The sequence below is a fragment of the Panthera onca genome, chromosome A2 (genome assembly GCF_046562875.1).
Source record: "Panthera onca isolate mPanOnc1 chromosome A2, mPanOnc1 haplotype 2, whole genome shotgun sequence".
NCBI lineage: Eukaryota > Metazoa > Chordata > Mammalia > Carnivora > Felidae > Panthera > Panthera onca.
The window spans coordinates 57913621-57938097 of NC_138340.1; the positions used below are offsets into that span (position 1 = coordinate 57913621).

The 24477-nt window shown below is 42.0% G+C and overlaps 1 protein-coding gene across 5 annotated transcripts in view; it reads right to left on the bottom strand.

The window, feature by feature from the left end:
- Positions 1-1228: 1228 nt before the first annotated feature.
- Positions 1229-24477, bottom strand: part of KBTBD12 (kelch repeat and BTB domain containing 12) — a 76349-nt gene continuing 53100 nt past the window's right edge. For 3 of the 5 annotated variants that reach the window (XM_060631925.3, XM_060631927.3, XM_060631926.3), the window contains exon 6: positions 1229-4074. In XM_060631925.3, coding sequence (XP_060487908.1) covers positions 3893-4074 — 182 coding nt within the window. In that variant the 3' untranslated portion in view covers positions 1229-3892. The remainder of the gene's footprint in view (positions 4075-24477) is intronic. The other 2 variants (XR_009609878.3, XR_013554085.2) reach the window with 2 other exon arrangements.

Consider the following 24477-nt stretch of genomic DNA (forward strand, 5'->3'; position numbering starts at 1 on the left):
GTGGTCCCCATCTATGGGTCAACTGCAGCTGCCTCTGTTTGTCTCCTTGTCACTGCAGGGCAGTGGCTGCAGCCCCAGTGGCACACAGACTTGAAAAGACTTGGCAGAGAAAACCCTTCCAAAAGTCCCTCTAGAGATGTCCCTCTAGATCCCTTTGGCCGAGACTATTCCACATGGCCTGTTAAGCTAGCTATGGTACAAGCAGTGGCTTCTGTAACCGCTTCATGCAGGACTTCCTGATGAGCTGGGACAGCCTCCTTGTTGTTGCAAACAAGGATGGGGCCAGCTGGGGCCTCTAGGGCTGGCAAAGAAGTGGGGTGAGTCAACTACACCCCAAACCCTCTTTTCTCTCTCTCTTTTTTTTTTTAACGTTTTATTTATTTTTGAGACAGGGAGAGACAGAGCATGAACAGGGGAGGGTCAGAGAGAGGGAGACACAGAATCTGAAACAGGCTCCAGGCTCTGAGCTGTCAGCACAGAGCCCGACACGGGGCTCGAACTCACGGACCACGAGATCATGACCTGAGCCGAAGTCGGCCGCTTAACCGACTGAGCCACCCAGGCGCCCCCCCTCTTTTCTCTCTTGATGACTCCCGGCTGGGCCCTGTGTGAACGGCTGAAGCCATCTGGTTGGTGGCTGTCTTTAAGGGTCACTGGTAGAGGGGGCAGGACCCCTGAAAACATTTTCTGGGTTTTGGTTTTGGGTGACTGGCCATTCTCCTGTGGTAAAGCTCCCAGCATCTCTCTGCTCTCTGAATCTGCTAGCAAACCACACACACCCTCTGTTTCTGTGCAATGGACTTGCTGTCCTAACCTCGCGGTTACCAGGTTAGTTCAGCTTCGGTGACAGGGACTCCTGCCCGTGTCTGCTCTCACCCTGCCCATCCACACTGCACCCTGGAGGGTTGTTCCTGAAGGACTTCCCTGCCTGAAACCGAGGTGTCAAGGCAGCGACCGACTCCTTGGTGTGGCATCCAAGGCCTTTCATGATTGGCCTCATCTCTTTTTCCTGACATCCTCCTGTGTTTCAACCGTCCTGGAAGCAGGGTCACCTCCTGCCCCCCTTCCCACCTCACACGTCCTGGCCTCTGGGCCTTGCTTGCTCCCCGTGATCTTCTGGCGGGACGTCCCTCCCTGCCCTCCCCGGGATGCTCAGTACTTGCTGGGCACAGGAGTCCCTTCTTCAAGAGAAATCTACATGGAATTGCAATATGAAAAAAAATAAAAGTGATGGTTCATTATCGTACATTTTTATTTTGTAAGTTCAAACTGAAAGCATTTGCTCATCATAAAGTCGATCAGTGAGAACAGTGGTGCTTTCTTGGCGGATGCAGACCAGACGGGGCTGAGCTGATGGCTGCCATCTCTTGCCAGCCTCAGCCTCCTGATCATTTCCCTACTATGGTGTGCTGCTCAGTGTCCGGAAGTCCTGCCTCACGCAGAGTCGATGTTTTCTGAGAGTCCTCCACTAAGATACTGGGACAGCCTTCAGCTGAGATGAGGAAAGGAGCGGGAGGAATTCAAAGCCGAATCTCTGACAATATCTGCCAGCAGGAGGGCAGAGACATCTTGTTTTTAATTACAAATATGAAAGTCAGACAAAAAGCACCTCGGGCTTAAAATAGACATTAAAGCGAAGGCTTGCTTGTTTACCTGCACACCACCTGGAGGGCCTGAGTGGCTGGCTCTGGGGAGATAAGAACCCCCTCACACCACATGCACGGCTCCCCTATAATCTCACGAGTCCACTCAAGTACTGGTTGTTGTGGGCACCATGCTTTGGGAAATGCAGACTACAATGACGATGCTACTAGAAATAACAGCAGGTGAAGGATGTTTATTGTCTTAGTATCGAGCAGGGACTGTGCTCAGCACTTTCTCACTCGGTCCTCACACCAACCCTAGAAATGATTTTTCTTCCCATCCTTCATGTGGGGAAAATGAGGCTTTAGAAAAGGTTATTTTTGGCCAAGATCACACGGCTGGCTAAGTAGCAACGCTGGCACTAGGGCCGAGATCTTGAACCCAGTGCCTCTAGAAGATGGATCACGACGTGCCGAACAGGCCTCCTTGACACACGGAAATGTGGCAGCTTCTAGTGTGTGTGTGCAGCAGGCACCGTGGTTCTGCTAAGAGGAAGTTGGGGAAACAGACCTGTGGGGGGCTCTCTGCAACCATGGCTTCCATGGCCAGCACTGCCCACTCCCAGAACTGCTCTGCCTTTGCAGCAAGAAAAATAATCCACAGATTGTGGAGAAGGATCAGCTCATTTGAACTCACGTGAGTAGTGTTCTTAGAACCCTCTGTATAAACACAGAGAATGTGTTTGCGCCTCACTGCCTACAAGCACACTTTGCTCACTGCGGGCTTCGAGTAGCACAGTTGCAAAGTGCAAAGTGACAGACACAGCCCCTGCCCTCCCAGAGCCTGGCCTACTTGGGGACAACCTGCGCTGGTCTAAGTGGACCCCCTGGGTGGTGGCAGAAGCAGGTTTCCAACTGGCTCCAGTTTCCATGGACCTGGCTCTTCTGCCTGGTGTAGCCTCTCGCTGGAATCTGGCGACATGGGCTGATGGGCATCACGGCCACACAGCTCTGCACCAGAGAAGAGCCATCTCGATCTAGCATTGTCTCCTTCTGGGAAAATTCTAGGGAATTTGCTGACCACTCCTGTGTATGCAAGAGTCCCGTGCACTGGGAAACTCGGGAGAAGCTACCAAAATGCATTCTTTGAATCCATTGTGCTTCCAAGAGTATGGATGGCCAGGAAAATAGATGGATTTCCCACATGTCATTTACATGTCAGCCCTAAAGCATATTTTGGGAGTGCCTGTTTTCTGATGATGCTCAACCGGGGGCTGAAGCAGGCAGCTCCATCCGTACCTTCCAGTCTTGGGGAAGATATTGCAAAGGCTGGGTAAGAGGGCAGGCGGCAGGTAGCCAAAAGGATATGCTTCCTCTCTCCTTCACTCCAGGGCCTGGACTATGGGTGGCCTAGGCCAGTTGCATGCAGCCAGGGCCAGTGTCCAGAAGGTCATATGCACTTGAGAGCCGGCCAAGGGCAGCTTGGATAAGTCTCGTCCAGGGCACTGTGCCAACCTGAGTGGGCCAGGGTAGCAGGGCTCCCCATCTCTGTTCCTGGCACTGCCCTGGCCCAGGGTGGAGTTCCTCTCTGCTCACTGTGGTTGGGCTTGAGTGCCTGAGCTGTTGGCAACTTGTGGTCCACCACTAGCCCCGTTTTGGGCAATGTCGTTGCAGTAGAAGAGTATCATACACGAGAATAGAAAGCCTTTGTAAGACTGAAACCAGAACAGAGCAGAGAGAGAAGTCTTCCTTTAACATCACAGGATGTTGAGATAATTCCCCTGCTCAGACACCAGGTCCACAGTCCTTGCTTTTCCAGGTGTTGGTCACTTATCTGCAACCTTCTTTTCCAACCTTAGTAGCAGAGCCTATGGCCCCGGCAACCTGACCCAGCTCTGGGCCTTTGCTCAGCTGTTTCTGTGATGTCCCCATCAGCTGCACCCATGGGACTGCTTCTTCCTCATCCTCCGAGGCCCTGGTGAAAGGCCTGCTCCTTGACAGTGCAGTCCTTGAGTCCCAGCAGCATGAGGTCCCTCCATCACCCGATTCCTATGGCACCCACCCTGTGTTCTTCCTGTGCTGTCGCCACACTTGGCCTTGTAATGTCTTGTCCATCCTAGCCAACTGGAGGTCCCTGAGCACACACTCTGCTCACTCCCTATCACAGCACCAAGCACACGCTGCTATGCACATGGACCGCTATGCCTGCAACACACATGTCCAGGGTGACTGGCTGGGGCCTGTGGCTCTCTCCATTCCTAATGCCTCCTGTGCAGATGTAGCAGGAGGTCCTACAGCAAACACTGACTTCAGTGCTCATTGCCTTCTTCCACCAAATCTGAAGGTGGGGGGATGAGGTCTCGGGGGTTCATCCTGGCCACCAGGCAGACATCGTAACTGTCATGCATGAGGACATCAATGGCTACAACATTCCACTGGTTTTCCCATGGGTCTAGCTCCAGTATTTCTTTGGAGATAACTTCATGTCGATCTGAAAAATAGCAAGGTAGGAAGACAAAAATATCATGGGGGTAGTAAATTCAGAGGCCATTTTCACTCTATTTAACAACTTCCTCTAAAAGGCATCAAGTACCAAAATGAAAAAACAACTGAATAAACATACTTTAAATGGAAGGCACAATGCCCCTGACATTTAAGAAACTAACAAAGGCCATGTTACAACTCACATTCAGAAATTATTTGACATACTAACAGGGTATACTACTGTCTACATTTGCTAATTTATTAATGTTGGGAGCTACAGATGAAATTGTCCTATTTCTACACCTGTAGGGGAGATACAGCTTGTGACCTTGTATGAGTTGCTGACCTCCCTGAGTTTATGTTTCCATAAAGGCAGACAGGGATGCTAATACTAAGCCAGGGTCCTTGCAGGAAACAGATGGCTCACCCTATCTGGATGATTTGAAGAGAATTTAGTGAAGGGACTGTTGGAAAGGTGTGGGCAGGGTTCAAGAAGACCCACAAGGGATGGCACAATCCTCCAGGGATAAGAACATCAAGGGCTATTACCACCCCTAGACCTGAGAGGCAGCAAGGGGAGGAATAGGGACTGGACTTGGGGAGGGCAGCTGTCTGGAGAGTGCAGCCTGGTTGCAGCAGACATAGGTGGAGAAGATGGAGCAGTCATCCTCAGCAACCCCACAGGGAGGAGGCAGGGACAGGAAATGCCCTGACTCTACCCTCCTTTCACCCAACAATCTCTGCTCTTGCCTCCCATTGGCTGAACCCAACCAGAAGCCAGAGGAGAAAGGTGTCTGTGAATGCACCCAGTATACGTAGGCTTCGCAGGACATAGAGCATGACAGAGAATGGGGCAGGGTGAGTCTGGAGGGGCAGATGGAAGATTCCTGGTCTGGATGACTATTTCATAATTTTATGATGATCAGAGGAGATAATATATACAAAAGTGCCCAATCCTGGCATATTATCAATTTTTGAAAATGGTCCATATGTGCCTGTAAAGGATGTGTATTTTGTAGTTGTTGGTGCAATGTCCCATATACACTCATTGGGTCATGTTAGCTAACACTTCCATGTATTTACTGATTTTTGTGGGCTTGTTCTTCCAGGTACCGAGAGAGTTTTGTTAAAATATTCCGCTAAGATTAGGGATTTGTCTGTTTCTCCTTTTAGTTCTGTCAATTTTTAGTATACACATTTTGAGTCTGTTATTAAGTACATATAAATTTTACCATTTATAAATTTATTGTTATGAGTGATCTTCTTACTCTAGAATAAGTTCCATCAGCAGTCTTTTGACTGATATGATAAATACTAAAAAGTCAGATTTCAAGAACCATTCTAATGATTTTTGTCTTAGTAGTAACTCCAGTTAACTCCAGTTAAAATGGAGAATTTAATCCATTTATAGTTAATGTAATTACTGATCTATTTTGGTTTAAATCTACCACCTCATTTGTGGATTGTCCTTGTCTCACTTTCTTTTCTCTTTTAACTCCATCTTTTAGATTGGCTGAGTATTTTTTATTATTCCATTTCCTTCCCTCTACTGATTCAGAAGTTATAAACCCTGTTTCTTTCTTTCTTCTTCTTCTTCTTTTTTTTTTTTTTTGGTGTTTATCCTAGAAAGTAAAACATGCATACTCAACTTATCAAGACCTAAAGATAATCAATGCTTGACCCTCTTCTTGGAGGGCTTTAGAATAGTTTAATTATATTTACTGCCCTCCCAATTTATTAGCAACTGTTGGTGTGCATTTAAATTCTACATATCTTTTAACTGTGCAAGACATTATCATTATTGTTTTATACAGTAAATGCTCATTTAGAATTAACCCACATATTTACACTTTCATTGCTCTTCATTATTTTTTGCATCTTAGACTTCACCTATGATAATGTATGATAAAGTATATACTGTGATAAAGTATATACTTTAGAGGAGGTCTACTGCAAACCCTTCAGCTTTCATTTCCCTGAAAATGTCTTTTTTTCACCTGCATTTCCTGAAAGACTCTTCACTCCCCAAACACCAGAAAATAGTAAAAACTGATATTTATTGTATGTGTACTGTCTACTGTGCTCACTATGTGCTGGCTGCATTTGAGACACTGTGTTATATCATCCTCATAAATAAGCCTGTGAGCCAGCACTCTTGTTATTCCAGTTTTACAGATTTGGAAAAACTTACAGCAATTAAATGCTGTGGCTATAGGCATACAGTTAGAAGTGGCAGACCTGGAATATGCACCCAGATACGCAGTTCTCAAAACCTGTGCTCGTAACTACTAAGCTCTATTGAATGAAGGGGGACATCGTGGTATCACTGTATTTTCCACAGTATATTGATGAGGACAATGAGTGGGACCTAAAACTTATATAAATTTGGTGGTCCTCTTTAAGGAAAATATCACAAAATTACAAATACAAAATTAGGTATAAAGGTGAATATTTTTTTCCAGCTTTACTGAGGCTAATTGACAAAAATTATATATGTTTAAGGTATACATTGTGAGATGAATACCACAATCAAGTGAATTAACACATCCGTCACCACACAGTTACCTTTGTGTGTGTGTGCATGTGTGTAGTGAGAACACTAAAGCACATTTCAAGTATACAATACAGTATTGCTAATTGTAGTCACCATGCTGTATGTTAGATTCTCAGAACTTACTCATCTTATAACTGAAAGCCTTTGACCAACATCATCAGTCTCCCCACCCCAAGTCCCTGGCAACCACCATTCCACACTCCACATCTGTGAACATCACTATTTTAGATTCCACATATAAGTGAGATGGTATAGTATTTGTTTTTTTGTGTGTGTCCAGATTATTCCATTTAGCACGTTGTCTTCCCAGTTCATCCTTGTTGTGGCGAATGGCAGGATTTCCTTCTTTTTCATGGTCGAATAATATTCCTCTGTGTGTGTGTGTGTGTGTGTGTGTGTGTGTGTGTGTGACATTTTCTTTATACTAATTCTGTCCAGTAGAACTTACTGTGATGAAGGAAATGTTTTATAATCCATGATGTCCAACACAGCAACCTTTAGACACATGTGGTATTGAATAATTTGAAATATTGCTAGTGGGACTGAGGAACTGATTTTGAATTCTTATTTAATTGTACTTAGCTTAAATTAACACAAAGCTCTAAATCTCTTTTTGCTTTGATTTCTTTTTTTCAATACCTATTTGATCTGTCCATTTATGAGAAAGGTATCTTAAAGTCCATGCAGATTTTGCGGATTTATCCATTTGTCTTATGATTTGTATACATTTCTGGTATGTATATTTCAAAGTTGTTAAACACAAAAGGGTCATGCCCTTTGTGTCAGTTCAGGTTCTTGGTAGCCACAGCAGAAACCAAATTGGGCTGGCTTTCCAAAAATGGGGATTTATTGCAAGGAAGGTAGGTCAACAGATTGAGGAGAGCTGGAGGCTTGGCGGGAGGCCCTGTCAGGGGAGAGCACTACCACTGCTCCTTCACACGGCTGGCTGCTGTGGCTGTGGGCACTGCTGCTGGAAATGCTGTCAGCCCCTAAAACATGACAGGCGTCCAGTACAATGTTCCATCTTCTTGCTTGTTACTCCTATTGAGATGAAACGGCCTTCTCCATCTTACTACCATTGTCTTGGAATGTGTCTTTTACCGTTGCCACATCTGGCTTACTGTTTTTTTGTTTTGCTTTGTTTCAGCTGGGTGAAGGCTTCTGGCGTCCTTCTGCAACTTAATGCAGGCTGGGGCCTTTTACAATTTCCAAGTAGACAGTTTTCTTCACTAATTTTGCTTCCTTCTGCTCATTGCAGTGTTTATTGGGGAGACATTTTTTAAAAAACCATGTATGCCTATTACCAGCTTTTCTAGAAATCTCTTACTTTATTTATATGGAATGAAAATTATTGCATCAGTGGCAAGGAAGTGAAGAAGACAGCCAGTAAGCTCTCTTGAGTATGAAAGCTCTGAACTAGTGTTCTAGAAAACAGGCATGCTTGTGGGGGGCTTGAACTCTCAGGAAGAGCACAGACCCCTGCCACGCTGCCCCTCCCCTCCCCCGCCCCAGAATCACCTGGGCAGGGCCACACATTCTGGTGGGGCCATCCTGGATGCTGTCCTAAATTTCTGCTAACAGAGCTCATAAAGCAAGGAATCAGGGGTTGGCATTTGTACCTACCTATTTATGAGAGTTTGGGTTCTGGAAACATTATCACACTAACAAGGAGAAAGAAACTGGAGGTTGAACTCAATGTCAGCTTTTTTCAATTCAGCTAATATTCCAAAAATAAACACACTTAATTATTAAAGGAGTCAAGAAACTCTCCCTGCATCCTGACACTTCCAAGAGTAAGTGGTCTGAAACATTATTTTACATGAAGTAAATAGAAGTTTTGAGATAAATAATGAGCTGTCAAAGAAATTCCATCTATGTGGTAGACTGTCTTGGATTGCACCCCTATGTATTTTAGGGGGGTGCTGTCTGTCGTTGGTGGTACCTCAGTGGAAAAATCTGAGAAGCACACTTCAGTCTAAATTTCATCCTTGAGGGGCACCTGGGTGGCTCAGTCGGTTAAACCTCTGACTTCGGCTCAGGTCATGATCTCACGGTCCGTGAGTTCGAGCCCCGCGTTGGACTCTGTGCTGACAGCTCAGAGCCTGGAGCCTGCTTCAGATTCTGTGTCTCCCTCTCTCTCTGACCCTCCCCCATTCATGCTGTCTCTCTGTCTCAAAAATAAATAAACATTAAAAAAAAATTTAAATTTCATCTTTGAATTCAATCAGACTACCAGAAAGCCAAAAACTTAGAATATTTTAGACCTTTGTAGAGTTGTTTTCTTTTGACTTACTCTTCAGTGAGATGCTAACTTGCCATTTTATTCATTATGGGAGCATTGCTGGGGGCATTTCCCACTACTCTATATGAGGCTATGGGGAGAAGTTTCTCCCATGTTTAAAAGATGTGTACGTTCTAAGCAGTGGCTTGTTCTTCCCTTGAGGGTACTGCACATCTCTGACAGGGAGTGCTTTCCTTTCTGCTCTGGCCTCTAGTGAGATCAGAGATAAATTGGCAGTCCAGACATAGCCAGGGCAAAAGAACTTCGGGCACCTTTATGTACTGACATCACCTCATCTTGCTTGATTTTCTTTTTCTATTTTCATTTTCCTTTCATTCAATTACCTGATTTACTTTAATTTCTATCTTATTGCGTTGTATGCATCTCTATAAGCCATCTCAAGTTCTATTTCATTTTGAATGAAGGGGAATGTGAATAAATAATAAATCATGAAATGAGTAATGGACCCCAGGCTAAATTGGTTTGTCCTCCGCTGAGGGGACCCTAGTGGTGAAGGGGCCACATATCAGTGGAAGGAGCCACTTAACTGCTCCTGACTCAATCAGGAAGAGGAGGGTCATAAATGTCACAAGTAGGCATAACCAGCGGCTGATGGCTTCAGCTAGTGGAAGAAACCAAGAGTCCATTCAAATGGGGAAAAAAACCCCAAATGAATGGCTGAGTATACGTAGTTGTCTGTCTGCAAAGGAGGTGGACGGGGAAGCAATGGTTCTCTATAGCCCTCTGGAGATATCAGTGTAATTATAAAATCATGTTGCATGGTCACGTTCTTTCTCTGTCTATAAATTCAATTAGTTAATCAAAGATTTTATATTTTCCACCAAGTTGTAGAAATGGATATGTAAAACTCCTTTTGATCAAGTGATAATTGACATTCTATGTAATGGTTTGTAAATGAACTCCTACTAAGTATTCTGGGTTTATGTATAAGAAATATAGAATTCATTTTATGCTTAAAGTTACATGGAGGAGTTAAAATAGGAAATGATTCTTTCAAGAAAATATTTTGAGTTTTATTTTCCCAAGAGGAAGACATCTTTTTTATTTTTTTAAATGAGATTACACTTTCCTTAAGCACAGGTGGAAGGTCTATGAGATGAAATTACCTGATAAAGACCATTATATTTAATGTAAGTATTGATATGTTTAGATTTAGGTCACTATTTTATGATTCCTTTTATTTTTGTACCTTGATTTTCTCTTTCCTTCTTTTTGTATTCTTTGAACATTTTTAATATCCATTTTAATTTATCTTGAGTTTTTACACACCTTTTTAAAATAGTTTTTTGAGCAGTTGTTCTAAGGATTACAATACATATACTTAACTTTTAACAGATTAGTATATTATCATTTCAAGTGGAACATAGGAACCATGTAGTTCCTCTTCCTACCCTTGGGGAGATAGTCCTCTCTGTATAACATTAACATACACTGAAAACACTATCAGACCATTGGTTGTAGCAACTTCTTTCTAGAAGAAAGAAGTCTCCAGAGGCAAGAGAAACAAAAGCAAAAATAAACTATTAGGACTACATCAAAATAAGAAGCTTCTGTACAGTGAAGGAAACAATCAACAAAACTAAAAGGCAACCCTTGGAATGGGAGAAGATATTTGCAAATGGCATATCCAATAAAGGGTTAGTATCCAAAATATATAAAGAACTTATAAAACTCAACACCCAAAAACCAAATAATCCAACTGAAAAACGGGCAGAAGACATGGACAGACATTTCTCCAAAGAAGATACCTAGATAGCCAACAGGAGCATGGGAAAATGCTCATCATCACTTATCAGTGAATGCAAGTCAAAACTACAATGAGATATCTATTACCTCACACCTGTCAGAAAGTCTAAAATCAAAAACACAAGAACCAATAGGTATTGTCTAGGATGTGGAGAAAAAGGAACACTCATGCACTGCTAGTGGGAATGCAGGGTGGTGCAGCTGCTGTGGAAAACAGTATGGTGGTTCCTCAAAACGTCAAAAATTGAACTACCTTGGGGGCGCCTGGGTGGCTCAGTTGGTTGGGTGTCCAACTTCAGCTCAGGTCATGATCTTGCGGTTTGTGAGTTCAAGCCCCACATCAGGCTCTGTGCTGACAGCTCAGAGCCTGGAGCCTGCTTCGGATTCTTTGTCTCCCTCTCTCTACCCCTCCCCTACTTGTGCTCTTTCTCTGTCTCTGTATCTGTCTCGAAAATAAATAAATATTAAAACAATAAATAAAAAATAGAACTGCCTTATCACCCAGCACCCACACTACTGGGTATTTACCCCCAAAATACAAGAACATTAATTCAAAGGGAAACATGCACCCTTATGTTTATAGTAGCACTATTTACAATAGCCAAGACATGGAAGCAGCCCAAATGTCCATTAATTGATGAATGGATATTATTATATATATAATATTTCTTTGTACACAAAGAAATATTATTCATCCATAAAAAACAATGAAATCTTGCCATTTGCAATGACATGGATGAAGCTAGAGGGTACTATGCTAAGCAAAATAAGTCAATCAGAGAAAGACAAATACCATATAATTTCATTCATATGTGGAATTTAAGAAATCTCTCTCTGTATTTAATAAATTTAAAATTTATATATAAATATATATTTAAATATATATTTAAGAATTTACATATATAATATATATAATATGTATTTCCCCTTTGCTCATTTGTTTTGTTCCTATATGTCTATATATAGAGAGAACAAGCTGATGGGTACCAGAGGGGAGGTGGGTGGGGGGATGGGTTAAATGGGTGACAGGGATTCAGAAGTGCACTTGTGATGAGCACCGAGTGATGTACAGAATTGTTGAATCACTGTGTTGTACACCTGAAAGTAATATAACACTATGTTAACTAACTGGAATTAAAATAAAAACTTAAAAAAAAAGAAAACGCTGTCAGACAATGTAAAAATTTTTTCTGCCAACTGTCAAACATATTCTAAAGAACTGAAGAGGAGAAAAGCAGTCGATTATACGAATATCCACGTATTTACCATTTCTGTTGCTCTTCCTTGATTCCTGAGGTTCCAACTTTCTCTACATCATTTGCCTTCGATCTGAGGAATTTGCTTCAACTTTCTTTTTTAGAGGTCTGTTGGCAAGAAACCCTTAGTTCCTCTCCATCAGAGAATGTCTTACCTTAATTTTGCCCTCATTCCTGAAGGATATTTTTACTGAATATACAATTCCAGGTGATTCCTTTTTCTTTTTTTCAGAGATTAAAAATTTTGTTCTGCTTCCTTCTGGCCTGGTTTGAGAAATTCACACCCATTCTAATGCTTTCCCCTCATATGTTATCTTTTGTTCTTCTCTGGTTTCTTCAAGATCTTTTCCTCTATCTTTAGGTTTTGGAAGTTTGGTTATGATGTGTCTGGGTGTGAGTTTTCTTGTGTTTATCTTGTTTTTAGTTTGCTGAGTTTCTTGAATCTGTAAGTGTATTTAGTTGGCCAATTTTGGCAAGTTTTCAGCCATTATTCTTTTAAATATATTTTCTTCACCCATATTTTTCTCCTTTCTTTCTGGGATCATGATATGAGTATTAGATCTTTTAATATTGTCTCATAGGTCCCCAGGGCTCTGTTCACTTTTCTTTTTCAATTTTTTCTCTTTGTTACTCCGATTGGGTTTTATTTATTACCTTCAAATGTACTCACTTCTCATTTTTCCCTGTCATTTCCATTGTGATATTAAGACCATTGAGTAATCTATTTGCTATTTCATTTTCCAGTTCCAAAATTTCCATTTGGTTCTTTTTTAAAAAATAATTTTTACTTCTCTACTGAGACTTCCTATCTTTACATAACTTTCAAAAGTAGTCACTCTTCCTTCTTGGAGCCCCATTATTATAATTGCTTTAAAGCATCTGTCTAGTTATTTCAAAATCTTGGGGTGCCTGGGTGGCTCAGTTGGTTAAGTGTATGACCTTGGATATGGCTCAGGTCATCATCTCATGGTTTGTGGGATCAAACCCCACATTGGGCTCTGTGCTGACAGCATGGAGTCTTCTTGGGATTCTCTCTCCCTCTTTCTCTGCCCCTCGCTGGCTTGCTCACTCTTTCTCTCTCTCAATAAATAAATAAACTTAAAAAAATATTTAAAAAAAACCCCAAAAGACAAAATCCATGCCATCTCAGAGTTGGTATCTTCTCTTGTCTCCTCCCTTGTGAGACATTGATATTTTCTTGGTTTTTGGTATGTCAAGTAATTTTGAATTACATGTAGGCATTGTGAATATTGTATGATTCTGGGTGTTGTTTAAATCCTGTGGAAAAATATTGATTTTTTTTTTTTAGGCAGAAAACTAACCCAGTGAGGTATGTTCCCATCTATCTTTTGCAGGCTATGCTCCTGGTGTTAGCTCAGTTCTCAAAGGCCTTGCAATGTTACTGGGCTCTCTCCATCTGTGTGTCCATGCAGTGGCTGTGCAGCGACTGAGCAGTGGTTTACTATTCAGATCAGTTTTCAAAGACTTTGGTATACCAAAATATATGGCTAAATCATCCATGTGCACCTTGGGCATGAGCTCAGGAGTTCATAACCAACTTCACGGGACCTTTTTTTTTTCTTAACTAGCTGGGCATTCCACCGCACCACTATTGATGACATCAACACTGTAGCGCACACACTGGGCAGTCCCCAGGATATCTTTAATGGTTCCAGAGAGTTCTCTGGCTAAAGCTTGGTGCTGTATCTGTTGAGCAATGTTGACAATCTCATCAAAAGTGATATTTCCATTGTGCTTAATGTTTTTCTGCTTTTTTCTGTCTCTTGCTGGTTCCTTGAGGGCTTTGGTAATCGGGGCAGACGTGGAAGTTCCCACTTCAATCTGGGCCTGTCAGTTTCACTGTGATCCTCAGACCCTTTCAACCACTGGTTGCCTTGGCAATGTCATCACCAAACTTTTATGGAGACAGATGCATTGGGTTGATCTTCTGGGGCAGGGAAGATGTGGCACTGACTGCCTCACCCATGCACCTCAGGTATATGACTTTGATCTTGTTGGTGTTGAACTTAGGTGGTGTGGTGGAGGTGGCTGGTACCAGATGAACCCAGATTTGGGTTGATGAAAGATAGTTGCACCTTCCCTTCCTCTGAGCCAAAAGCCCAAAGCTATGGGATCATTTTCTTGAGCTCACTCCTATCTGCAATCTTCTTGACACTTTTCTGCCCCTAGGGATTCCCTTGTTCTCCTTTCTGGCCTTCTGGCTATAAAGCTGGGGCTTTAGATTCCTGGCTCTGAAGCACACGTTCCTTGAATGTGTTTGCCTCCAGGTCTAAGTGACCGGTAGATTGAGAGAGAAAAGCATTGGGGTCTTTCCTCACATACTTGGGACCAAAGTTCCCTGGTCAGGAGAGAAGGATGCCAGCCCAGACCCTGCAGCTGCCAGGCACTACCTGGCATTGCCTGAAGGCTGGGGTGGGAGAGAAGGGAAAATGAAGAAGAACCCCCCCCCCCACTTCCTCTAACCCATGGGGTCCTCTTTCTTGTTCCTTGAAACAGAAATAAAGGGCTTCTCTTAGAGCTCTTTCTCTCCACACTTGGTGCAAGGTTCCAGGTTTCAGATTGCTTTTGAGTCTTGGCCAGTGGGTACCAAGGGAAACAAATGAGGAACTTACTGATTTGGTAGTATTGCAAGTTCTGGTTCTCTTCCCCAATTTGCTCATGACCATTTAGTTTCAAGAGTTCTCAGGTAGCTGCTCCATGCATTCTACCCAGGGATATTGCTTGCATTCAGTGGGAGAAACAGGGTGAAAGGCACTTACTTGATCTTGACTGGAACCCAGTTTACAATCTGTTGTTAAAATCAGGCAGATGGCCCTAGCTTTTGGTCCAAAGAGATGTTGGGGAGTTGCCTTAGCAAAGAATAAAGAACAGAGTTCCTATGATACATAAACACAATGGAACACTAGCCAGTAAAAATGAGCAAGGATGATCTCTATTACCTGATATGGAGTGATTTCTGGGAGATACTGTTAAGTGAAAAAATTTAAATGTGTGGTTTTAAAGCATCTCCTCACACATTGCTCATTAGTTGCAAGGGAAAAATAGGAATTATACATTGGAGAAATTAGACAATATCTTGAGCAGGTAAATAAAAACTTCACTGCCAGTGAGGGGTAATGGACTTGACTTGCCTCTTTTTGTCATGCCCTGAGAAGGACATGGTGGATATGTAATATTTTAGCCAGAAAAGCATTACCTGAGTTTGAGCACAAGGAAACATCAGCTGGATCTCAGAAGAGTAATGTTTTATTTAAAAAGGGGGAAGATTGCATCACTTTAAAATATCAATGTTATAAGAGGCAAAATAATGTATGTAGAAATATTTCAGATTTAAGGAAACTGAAGAGACATATCAACAAAATGCAATACCTGCTTATAGTGTCGAGAGGAAAAAATGCTATGAAGGATGTTATTAGGTCAATTGACAAAATTAGGATACTAAGAAGAGAATAAAAGGATGGAATCAATGTTAAAATTCCTAAAATTGTTAGTTATATTGTGGTTATGTAAGAGAATATTTTATTCTTCGTATTCCACACACTCCTGTATTTAGGGCTAAAGGGCATGATGTTTGCAACTTACTCACATATGATTAGAACAAAGTTATGTATCTGTCAGCATGTATGAACATATACATAACTATGGCCAGATGGATTCAATGACTAAGCACATGCTAAATAAAGCAAAAGGGACAATGTGTTAGTGACAGGTGAACCTGCGTACTCAGTATGCTATTTTTATTTTTGCAACTTTTCTGTAAGTTTGAAGTTGTCTCCGAGTGAGTTTTAAAAAGATCAGAGTTCCCTTCTTTGGAAAAATGTCTATTCATGTCTTCTGCCCATTTCTTAACTGGATTATTTGTTTTTTGGATATTGAGTTTAATAAGTTCTTTATAGATTTTGCATACTAACCCTTTTTCAGATATGTGCAATTTAAGGAACAAAACAGATGAACACATGGGAAGGGGAAAAAAAGAGAGAGGGAAGCAAACCACAAGAGACTCTTAACTGTAGAGAACAAACTGAGGGTTAATGGAGGAAGGTGGGTGGGGGATGGGCTAAATGGGTCATGGGCATTAAAGAGGGCAATTGTTGGGATGAACACTGGGTGTTGTATGTGAGTGATGAATCACTAGATTCTTCTCCTGAAACCAATATTACACTATATGTTAACTAACTTGAATTTAACTAAAAATTTGAAAAACAAAAAACAAAAAACAACAGTTTCCCAAATTCTGTTCTGTCATGGGCATTGTGATATCTATGTTGCAAATGGCAGTAACTGATCCTAGGCCTTTCTGCTACCTGCAGTCCAGCTGATAGCAGTCTTCCCCAGCCTTTCCCAGCTTGCTGAGATTGGAGAGAAAATTGTATGTCATGCTTATAAATCAATGTCAATCTTTAAAGCTTGCAAAAACTTATAAAACATATATAGATCTGTATGCCAGCTCAGCACAGAGCATAGAGGCTGCATTCCTATTCTTGGATGTGTTCTAGAAAAAGGAATGCGAACCCAGTGATTACATGGTAAGAAGAAGCTGGTGCAAGATGAAAACAGTGACAGTCGGCTAAAATCACCAGAAGCTGAATCTGCTCAGATGCATCTTTTTAGTTAAAAGTAATAAACCCTCTTTGTTTAAAGGTGGGTGGTTAGGCTGGTGTAGAAAACTCTGTCAGTAATATCACTGAAATATCAGCTGTCAGCCATATCCCCTCTGTGATCATTGTTCCAGAACACGCTGATTACATCCACCTGCTACTCTTTTTGCCTGAGGATTTTCTCTCCACTCAAGTGCGGCAAGTTGGGAGTGCCAAGAAGTCAATCCGAGGATAAATACCTCAGATTCTGCACCCTCTGGTAAGGAACAGCCCAGAGGCTGTTCCACACTGTCTCCAAGTTTTCAAATGGGATTGAATGCCAGTGGCCCAAGGCGGTAACCTGTCAGTTAATTTTCCCTTGTGGCCCCCTACTTTCCCATCTTTTTCCTCTCTTAATGCCTCCCAGAATTATGTAAACTCAAATCCTGTCTCAGCATATATTTTGGAGGAGCTCAACCTAAGGCAGATGATTATTTTTATTAATTGGAAACTTAAATGGAAAATTAAGCCAAATGGTGTGGAAAGAAAAGCTGATGTGGAACAAGGAGTTAGTCCCTTAGCAGTCAGGACAGGAGCTGATGTGGTGTAACCCCAGGATTTCAGGATGACATGTTAGCCTCTCGCTCTCTAGTGACAGGAGGTCACACCAGTTGGAGGATATTACCTTTCTGATGGCCTGAACATGAACTGAGGCCCACTCCATTGCTCTAGCATCTAGAGAACAGTGCTGGATGACTGGAGAGGCAGAACAGGGTAAAATTGATGGCTGTTGCACCATCTTGCCCTGTATCATGGAAGGTCTCTGGGAAGGGCACAAGTGGAAGAGAAAGAAAATAAGTCAGGACAGAGCCTGAATCATTAACCTGGCTTCACTTCATCAGGCAGGCAGTTTATTATCTTGTCACTCTGGGAGGAGACAAAGGATTCTGGCAGAAGACATGAAACTGTAGTCAGAGACAAAGGACTCCGTCAGTCATGGCACACTTCCCTCAACAAGCAAACTGAAATACACCTAGGATCTAGCTTCCTTTATTTGACTTTTTTTTGTTTTGTTTTAAATTAAAAAATGTTTATGTTACTAATTTTTTTCTTCCTCCAAAATGACAAGACAGAGGAATTCACACCTAAAGAAAGAACAAGAAGAAATGACGGTCAGGGATTTAATCAGCACAGATATACGTAAGATGTCTGAACTAGAATTTAAAACCATGTTTAAATAGTAATAATAGTAGCTGAGGTTGAAAAAAGCACAGAAGACACCAGAGAACCCCTTTCTGCGGGGATAAAAGAACTAAAGTCTAGTCAGGCCAAAATTAAAAATGCTGCAACCAAGATGCAATCTCGAATGGATGCTGAAACAGCAAGAATGGATGAAGCAGAGCAGTGAATCAGCGATACAGAAGATAAAACTATGGAAAATAATGAAGCAGAAAAAAAAAGAGGGAAACAAAGGCAAAAGATCACGATACATGACTTAGAGAAGTCGGCAACTTATTAAAGAGGAATACCATTTGTATCATAGGAGTCCCAGAAGATGAAGAGACAAAAAGGGTCAGAAGGTTAAATGACCGACTTATAGCTGAAAACGTTCCTAATCTGGGGAAGGGCACAGATATTAAACTCCATGAAGCACAGAGAACTCCCACTAGATTAAAGATTCAGGCAGACTTGGATGAGAAGCAGTAGAAGGAGGCACTTACATGCCTCTATCAATAGGAGCTTCAGAAACCATCATTTTTCCTTCTTTGCCTTGGTGGCCAAGAAGCTGAGCTAAGTTCTGGAAATTTTTCTTAACTTAGGTTTTCTGATAAAATTACCCCCTCTACTTATTACTAAGCATGTTTGTAGTTTCATTGCACCTACACTTATCCTTTAAATTGTCTCCATTGTTTTTGGAATACAAATGGCATATATGACATATACAGTATAAATATGTGGTGTATGTGGAGCAAAAACCAGAGGTAGCAACTCTCCTTCAGGGTATCACAAGTTCAGTACAACTTTTCCAGGGAGGACTGAAATAGCAATAGTAAAACAGACAAATTCAATCACAGTGTATCTCTCTCTGTTGATAGTCCTGGGATAAAACAGAATTTGATCCTGTAGTTGCGACCAAAGTTGTTTGTTCCTTTCTCAACTTTCTATTTTGAGAAATTTGAAACAGTTGAAAGAAGAGTACAATGAATACCTTCAGACTTTACATCCGGATTCAATAGTAGCTAACATTTTCCCATATTTTTACTGCCTCCCTCATGTGTACACATGAACACGCACTTTCTTTTTCTGAAACCCTTAAAAATTAGTTGCAGACATGACACTTCACCCCTTCACGCTTCTTCTAAGAATAAAGATATTCCTTTACATAATTACAATACCATTATACCTATGAAAAAACATTAATTCTATCCCATTAAGTAATATTCTGTCCGTGTTCTGATTTCCCCAAAATGTCTACATTGTTGTTCTTTTCAATCAGGATCCAATAAATGCTCACATTTTGTATTTGGTTTTTATGTCCCTCTGATCCCTTTTCACTTAGGATGGAACCATCTTTTTTTCCCCATGACATTAACTTTTTTGAGTATCTGGGCCAGTTTTCTTGTTGAATGTCTACATTCTGAATTTTTCTGTTTCTCATAGGGTCATTTAACCTGTTCTTCTCCCTTGTATTCCCTATAGATTGGAAGTTTAGAGGCTTGATTACACAGGAGTTAATCATTTTGGTGGTGGTAGGCGGGCAAGAATCCTTCCTACTGTATTACACAGAAAGAAAATACACTCATTCTTGAACAACCTGGGTTTGAATTGCATGGGACTACTTATATGCAGACTTGTTTCAATAAGTATAGCAAGTACTGTAAATGTATCTTCTCCTTATTATGATTTCTTAACATTTTATTTTCTGTAGCTTATCTTAATACAATTATTTCAGCATATAACACATATACAGAATATGTGTTAATTGACTGCTTATGTTATCGGTAAGGCTTCTGGTCAAGAGTGTAGGCTACTAGTTAGGTTTTTGGAGAGTCAGAAGTTATATGTGGATTTTTGACTGCACGGGGGGTTGGTACCCTAACTCCACATTGTTTAAGGGTCAACTGTATTATAAAATTATCCCATTTTAAATGATGATTATTTGGTTGCAACTGTAGCCATCCAATTTCACCACTGTAAGAGTATATATGTTTCCTCATTGTAATTAGTATTGATTAGAATTGTGGTTAGTATTGGTATTATTTGTATTATTAGGCTAATACTTTGGTGTCATGTACATATCCTGTTCTTCATAACCTTTCAATCAATGCTTTTAGCATCCGCTGATGACTTCCCAGAACCAATTATTATATGTAGTCTTCTATCATTCCTTCTACGTTTATTATTCATTCAATCAATTATAGTCAATTATGATTTTTGATGGTCAAGTTATTTCAAATTTGGCCACGGACTGCCCTTTTACACTGGCTTGTCTGTCTTTTGATGGGACTCCCTTAAGTCTTTGATAGTTCACCTGCTTTCTGGTATAACAGGACATCCCAAGCTCAGCTCACCATTTTCATGCTCCACACCTGGAACCGGCTATTTCTCTAAGGAGCACAGCTACTTTCTAAGCCTCTGACTGAAAGCATTGTTCTACTAAGGTAGCAACTTCCTATTTGGTCCTCGCTTAGCCCTTTCAGGGCTGGGACTGCATATATTGGTTCTCTAGGGCTTATCTAGAAGTCATTCAATGAAGGTTTGTTGAATGAATGAACAATGGACATCAGCCAGGGCAGTGGTTCTCATTTGAACCACTGCATATTAGAACAATCTGAAGAGCTTTTATTTTTTTATTTTTTATTTTTTTCAATATATGAAGTTTATTGTCAAATTGGTTTCCATACAACACCCAGTGCTCATCCCAAAAGGTACCCTCCTCAATACCCATCACCCACCCTCCCCTCCCACCCCCCATCAACCCTCAGTTTGTTCTCAGTTTTTAAGAGTCTCTTATGCTTTGGCTCTCTTCCACTCTAACCTATTTTTTTTTTTTTTTTGAAGAGCTTTTAAAAAATATTGATGTCTAGGCCCCATACCCAAATATTCTGATTTAACTTGTCTGGCATGGAGAGACAATTTAGCTTCCTGGTTAAAAAAACACAATACAAATGGTGGGGCCAGACTATCTGAATTTTGAATCCCAGAATCAACACGTACCCTCTGTGTGACCTCTTTAGGTGGCTTGTTTCTCCAGTGGTCTGTAAAGGTAATGACAACATCTACCTCACAGACAGGTCATGGTGAGCTTTGTATAAATTAACATATGCAAAGTGCTCACAATGGCTCCTCGGCTCCTCGCAAAGTCAACACCAAGTAAGTCTTAGATGTCCATTTGATTCTACATTTGTTAGTGAGGTAATTAATTTTTTGAAATACTTCCCAACGCAGTTCCTCTTTTTGATTATTCAAGTTTGTCCTCGGCAGCCTTTCTCCCTTTAGGGCTGGGCCCCGTGCTGAATGAGAGAAGACAGAGGGGTGGTTTGCGAGAAATTCCTGCCAGGGACAGGGAAAAGGCAGAGAGCTTCTCTGGTCCTGGGCAGAGAAGGGGCAGCTTCCTGGCTCCCCTAGAATTATCCAGGGAAGATGGTGCAAATGAGTCAGCTGGGTTAAGGGGGACTGGAAGCAGAAGGGCCTTACGGCTGGACTCTGGCGGAATCTCTCTGCCCAGAGCTCTACCCACTCTGGTAGCCAGCATGGAGCCAAAGTGGAGAAGAGGTGCACTCCCTCAGCTCGCTCAAGGCGTTCCTATGTGACCTTGGAAGGATTGCAAGAGTAGCTACAGACTGCAAATAAGTGCAGGTGCCAACTGGCTGCTGTAGTGGTAAAAGGTGAGGGGACCCTGCCCCAGGGACTTAGGGGGAAACACACTAAAACCAGAGGCTGGGAGGAAGACGCAGGTGAGTCTCAAAGAGCTAGTAGCTGGAACAAGAGCCAAAGTGGGGGCTCTGTCAGCAAGAAGCCAGCTGAGCCCTGGGAGCAGCCCCTACTCCCGGGATATTCAAGAATCCTGGGTGCTCACTGGAGCTAGAAAACACGGGATGCTTCCTCTCCAAGCTCACTTGGTCCCTCGAAAGGTAGGACTTCTGGGGGTGCCTGGGTGGCTCAGTGAGTTGAGAGTCTCACTTTGGCTCGGGACATGATCTCACGGTTCGGAATTCGAGCCCTGCATCGGACTCACTGCTGTCAGCGCAGAACCCGCTGCGGATCTTCTGTCCCCCTCTCCCTGTCCCTCTCCTGCTGGCGCTTTCTCAAAAAGGCAGGATTTCTGTGTCATCGACACAGGGATCCTTTGCAAGTTCCTAAGGCCACGATGCCATCTCCTCCTGGAGGCTTTTATGAGCAGGAATAAGTTCCCACCACTAGGTGTCACCTGCCACCACTGTCTCTCTGTCTCTGGAAACTTAACATTTCTGTCCCTGGATAGAGCCATTTCTGCCTCTTCCACACAAAGAACTCCCCTCCACTGCACTCTCCTGTGGGCAGTTCAGCTAATTCTCCTTATTAGTGTTAAACACAAGAGCCAATTACTTTGGGGGGAGAGAGAGGAAGAGCCTCTTTTTCCTTAATAACAGCATTATTGAGATATGATCTACATGCCATACAATTCATCTTTAAAAAATGTGTAATTCAGTGTATTTTAGTGTATTCACAGAGCTATGCAACCATCACCAGCATCTAATTTCAAAACATTTTTGTCACCTCAGAAAGAAACCTTGTACCCCGTACCCACTGGCAGTCATTTCTTGTTCCTGATTCCCCTTGACAAGCACAAATCCACTTTCTATCTTTATGCATTTGCCTATTCTGCACATTTCATAGAAATGGAACCATACAGGGTCATCTGTGATGGCTTTCTTTTACTTAGCATAATGTTTTCAAGGTTCATTTACGTTGTAGTGTATGTTAGGACTCCATTCCTTTTTAGTGTCAAATAATATTCCATTGTGTGAATGTACCGTATTTCCTTTCTGCAGTCATTAGTTGATAGACACTTGGGTTGTTTCTACTTTTGGGGTGTTAAAAATACTGCTGCTATGGGGGCGCCTGGGTGGCTCAGTTGGTTAAGCATCTGACTCTTGGTTTTGGCTCAGGTCATGATCTCAAGTCACGAGATTGAGCCCCGTGTCGGCCTCTGCATGGGGCATGGGATCTGTTTGGGATTCTCTCTCTCTCTCTCTCTCTCTCTCTCTCTCTCTCTCTCTCTCTCTCTGCCCTTCCTCTGTTGGTGCTCTCTGTCTCTGTCTCTGTCTCTCTCTCCTCTCAAAAAAAAAAAAAAGAGAGTGGGATGCCATGGAATGCCATGGAAACTTTCTCTGTGAGGTTCTCCACAGGGTGACTTGACTTATGCTTTATTTTGGGGCTGGTCAGGTCCCCGAAGACAAGTCTTCCGGCCCCCTGCTGGAGGCTAAGGCTGCCCACATTCTGGGAGCCAGGGAGGGAAGAAAAGTGGTGTCTCAATATTCAGTGTGCAATTTTCGCTCAGCCTGCCTGTTTTAATAGCGAGTGCTTGCCCTCCACTCCCGGCCTCAGCTTCGGTCTCCACTGGGGTGAGCAGGGGCTCTGTGTCACTACTGAGAGTGGGGCAGGAGACTGGCTCCTCCTTGCTTCCAGCCAGTCTTCATCGTCTTGGCTTCATGTTTCAATCGCCTTTTTCCTGAATCAACTACACAGATTATGAGACATTCGTTGCTGGACTGTGGTTTTCTGAATAAATAAATGGAATGACTAGGTTTGTGTCACACAAGGAGAGGAAATCCAGTGCCTGTTTTTAGATCTGATGCTGAAGTTTCTGGTTCATAACGGGCATGCTATTATACAATTGCTCTATTTTTCATAAACCCCAGGAATGATTCATTCAGCTAATCCCAGACAATCCATCATGTTAGGACCAAATAATTAAAATGGACTTTGAGAGCTCATATGGTAAATCCCTTTCCCTCTGGCTGAGAACATTATTAGTCCCCTGTAGTACCAAGAAAAGAGGTTGGCTCATAGTATGAGGATAGACCGTTTGAAAAGTTGGAGGTTATCAGTTCTCTAAGTCAATATTATACAAGGAATGAAAAGATAAAGAAAGGAGACAAAACAGAATGATCTTCTCGGTCTTTAGACACTAACTGCCACCCACCCCTCTGGATGTTCTGAGGCCATCCTTTGTATTCTCCTGGTGAAGAGAAAGCCAAAAGCCAGGGGATGAAGAGGAGGCCTGTGATCCCAGCAGGAGGAGAGCCCTGGTGGGTGTGTGGATCCAGCAGCTGGAATCTCTCTCCTGACTCCATACTCGTATCCTTCTTACACACAGAGCTTGAACCTGGGGGCACTTATACATCTCCTTCCTAAGCCAGGGTTCTTGGCTACTGTGATAGATGACACAAGCATGTGCAGTTTAACATAAAAGATATTAAAAGCACTTTTTAAAAAACCTCTTTGGAAAGTCGTCTGAAGAACAGACAGAGAAAGGAAAATTAAAGGTTTTTATTATGGGAATACTCAAACATACACAAAAGTAGTAAAATAACACCCCAGTGTATCCATTATCTAGCTTTACCAATTAGCAACATTTTACCAATGCTATAAAATCTGTTCTCGCCCCCCTCACCCCAATCACTTTTTAAAAAGTCTTTGCTGGAGTAGATTAAAGCCAATTTCAGACAGCATATCACTGACACCCATAAATACTTCTAGATGATCTCTAATTGTTAACATTTCTCTTTTTTCCTTTCTCCTTTATATAAAACCACGAGGCCATTATTATCATAACTGAACAATTAACAATTCCCGAATACCATCTAATTCTCCAGTCCATATTAACATTTTCCAGATTATCTGAAAAATATCCTTTTTTAAAAAAAATTTTTTTAATGTTTATTTATTTTTGACAGAGAGAGAGAGA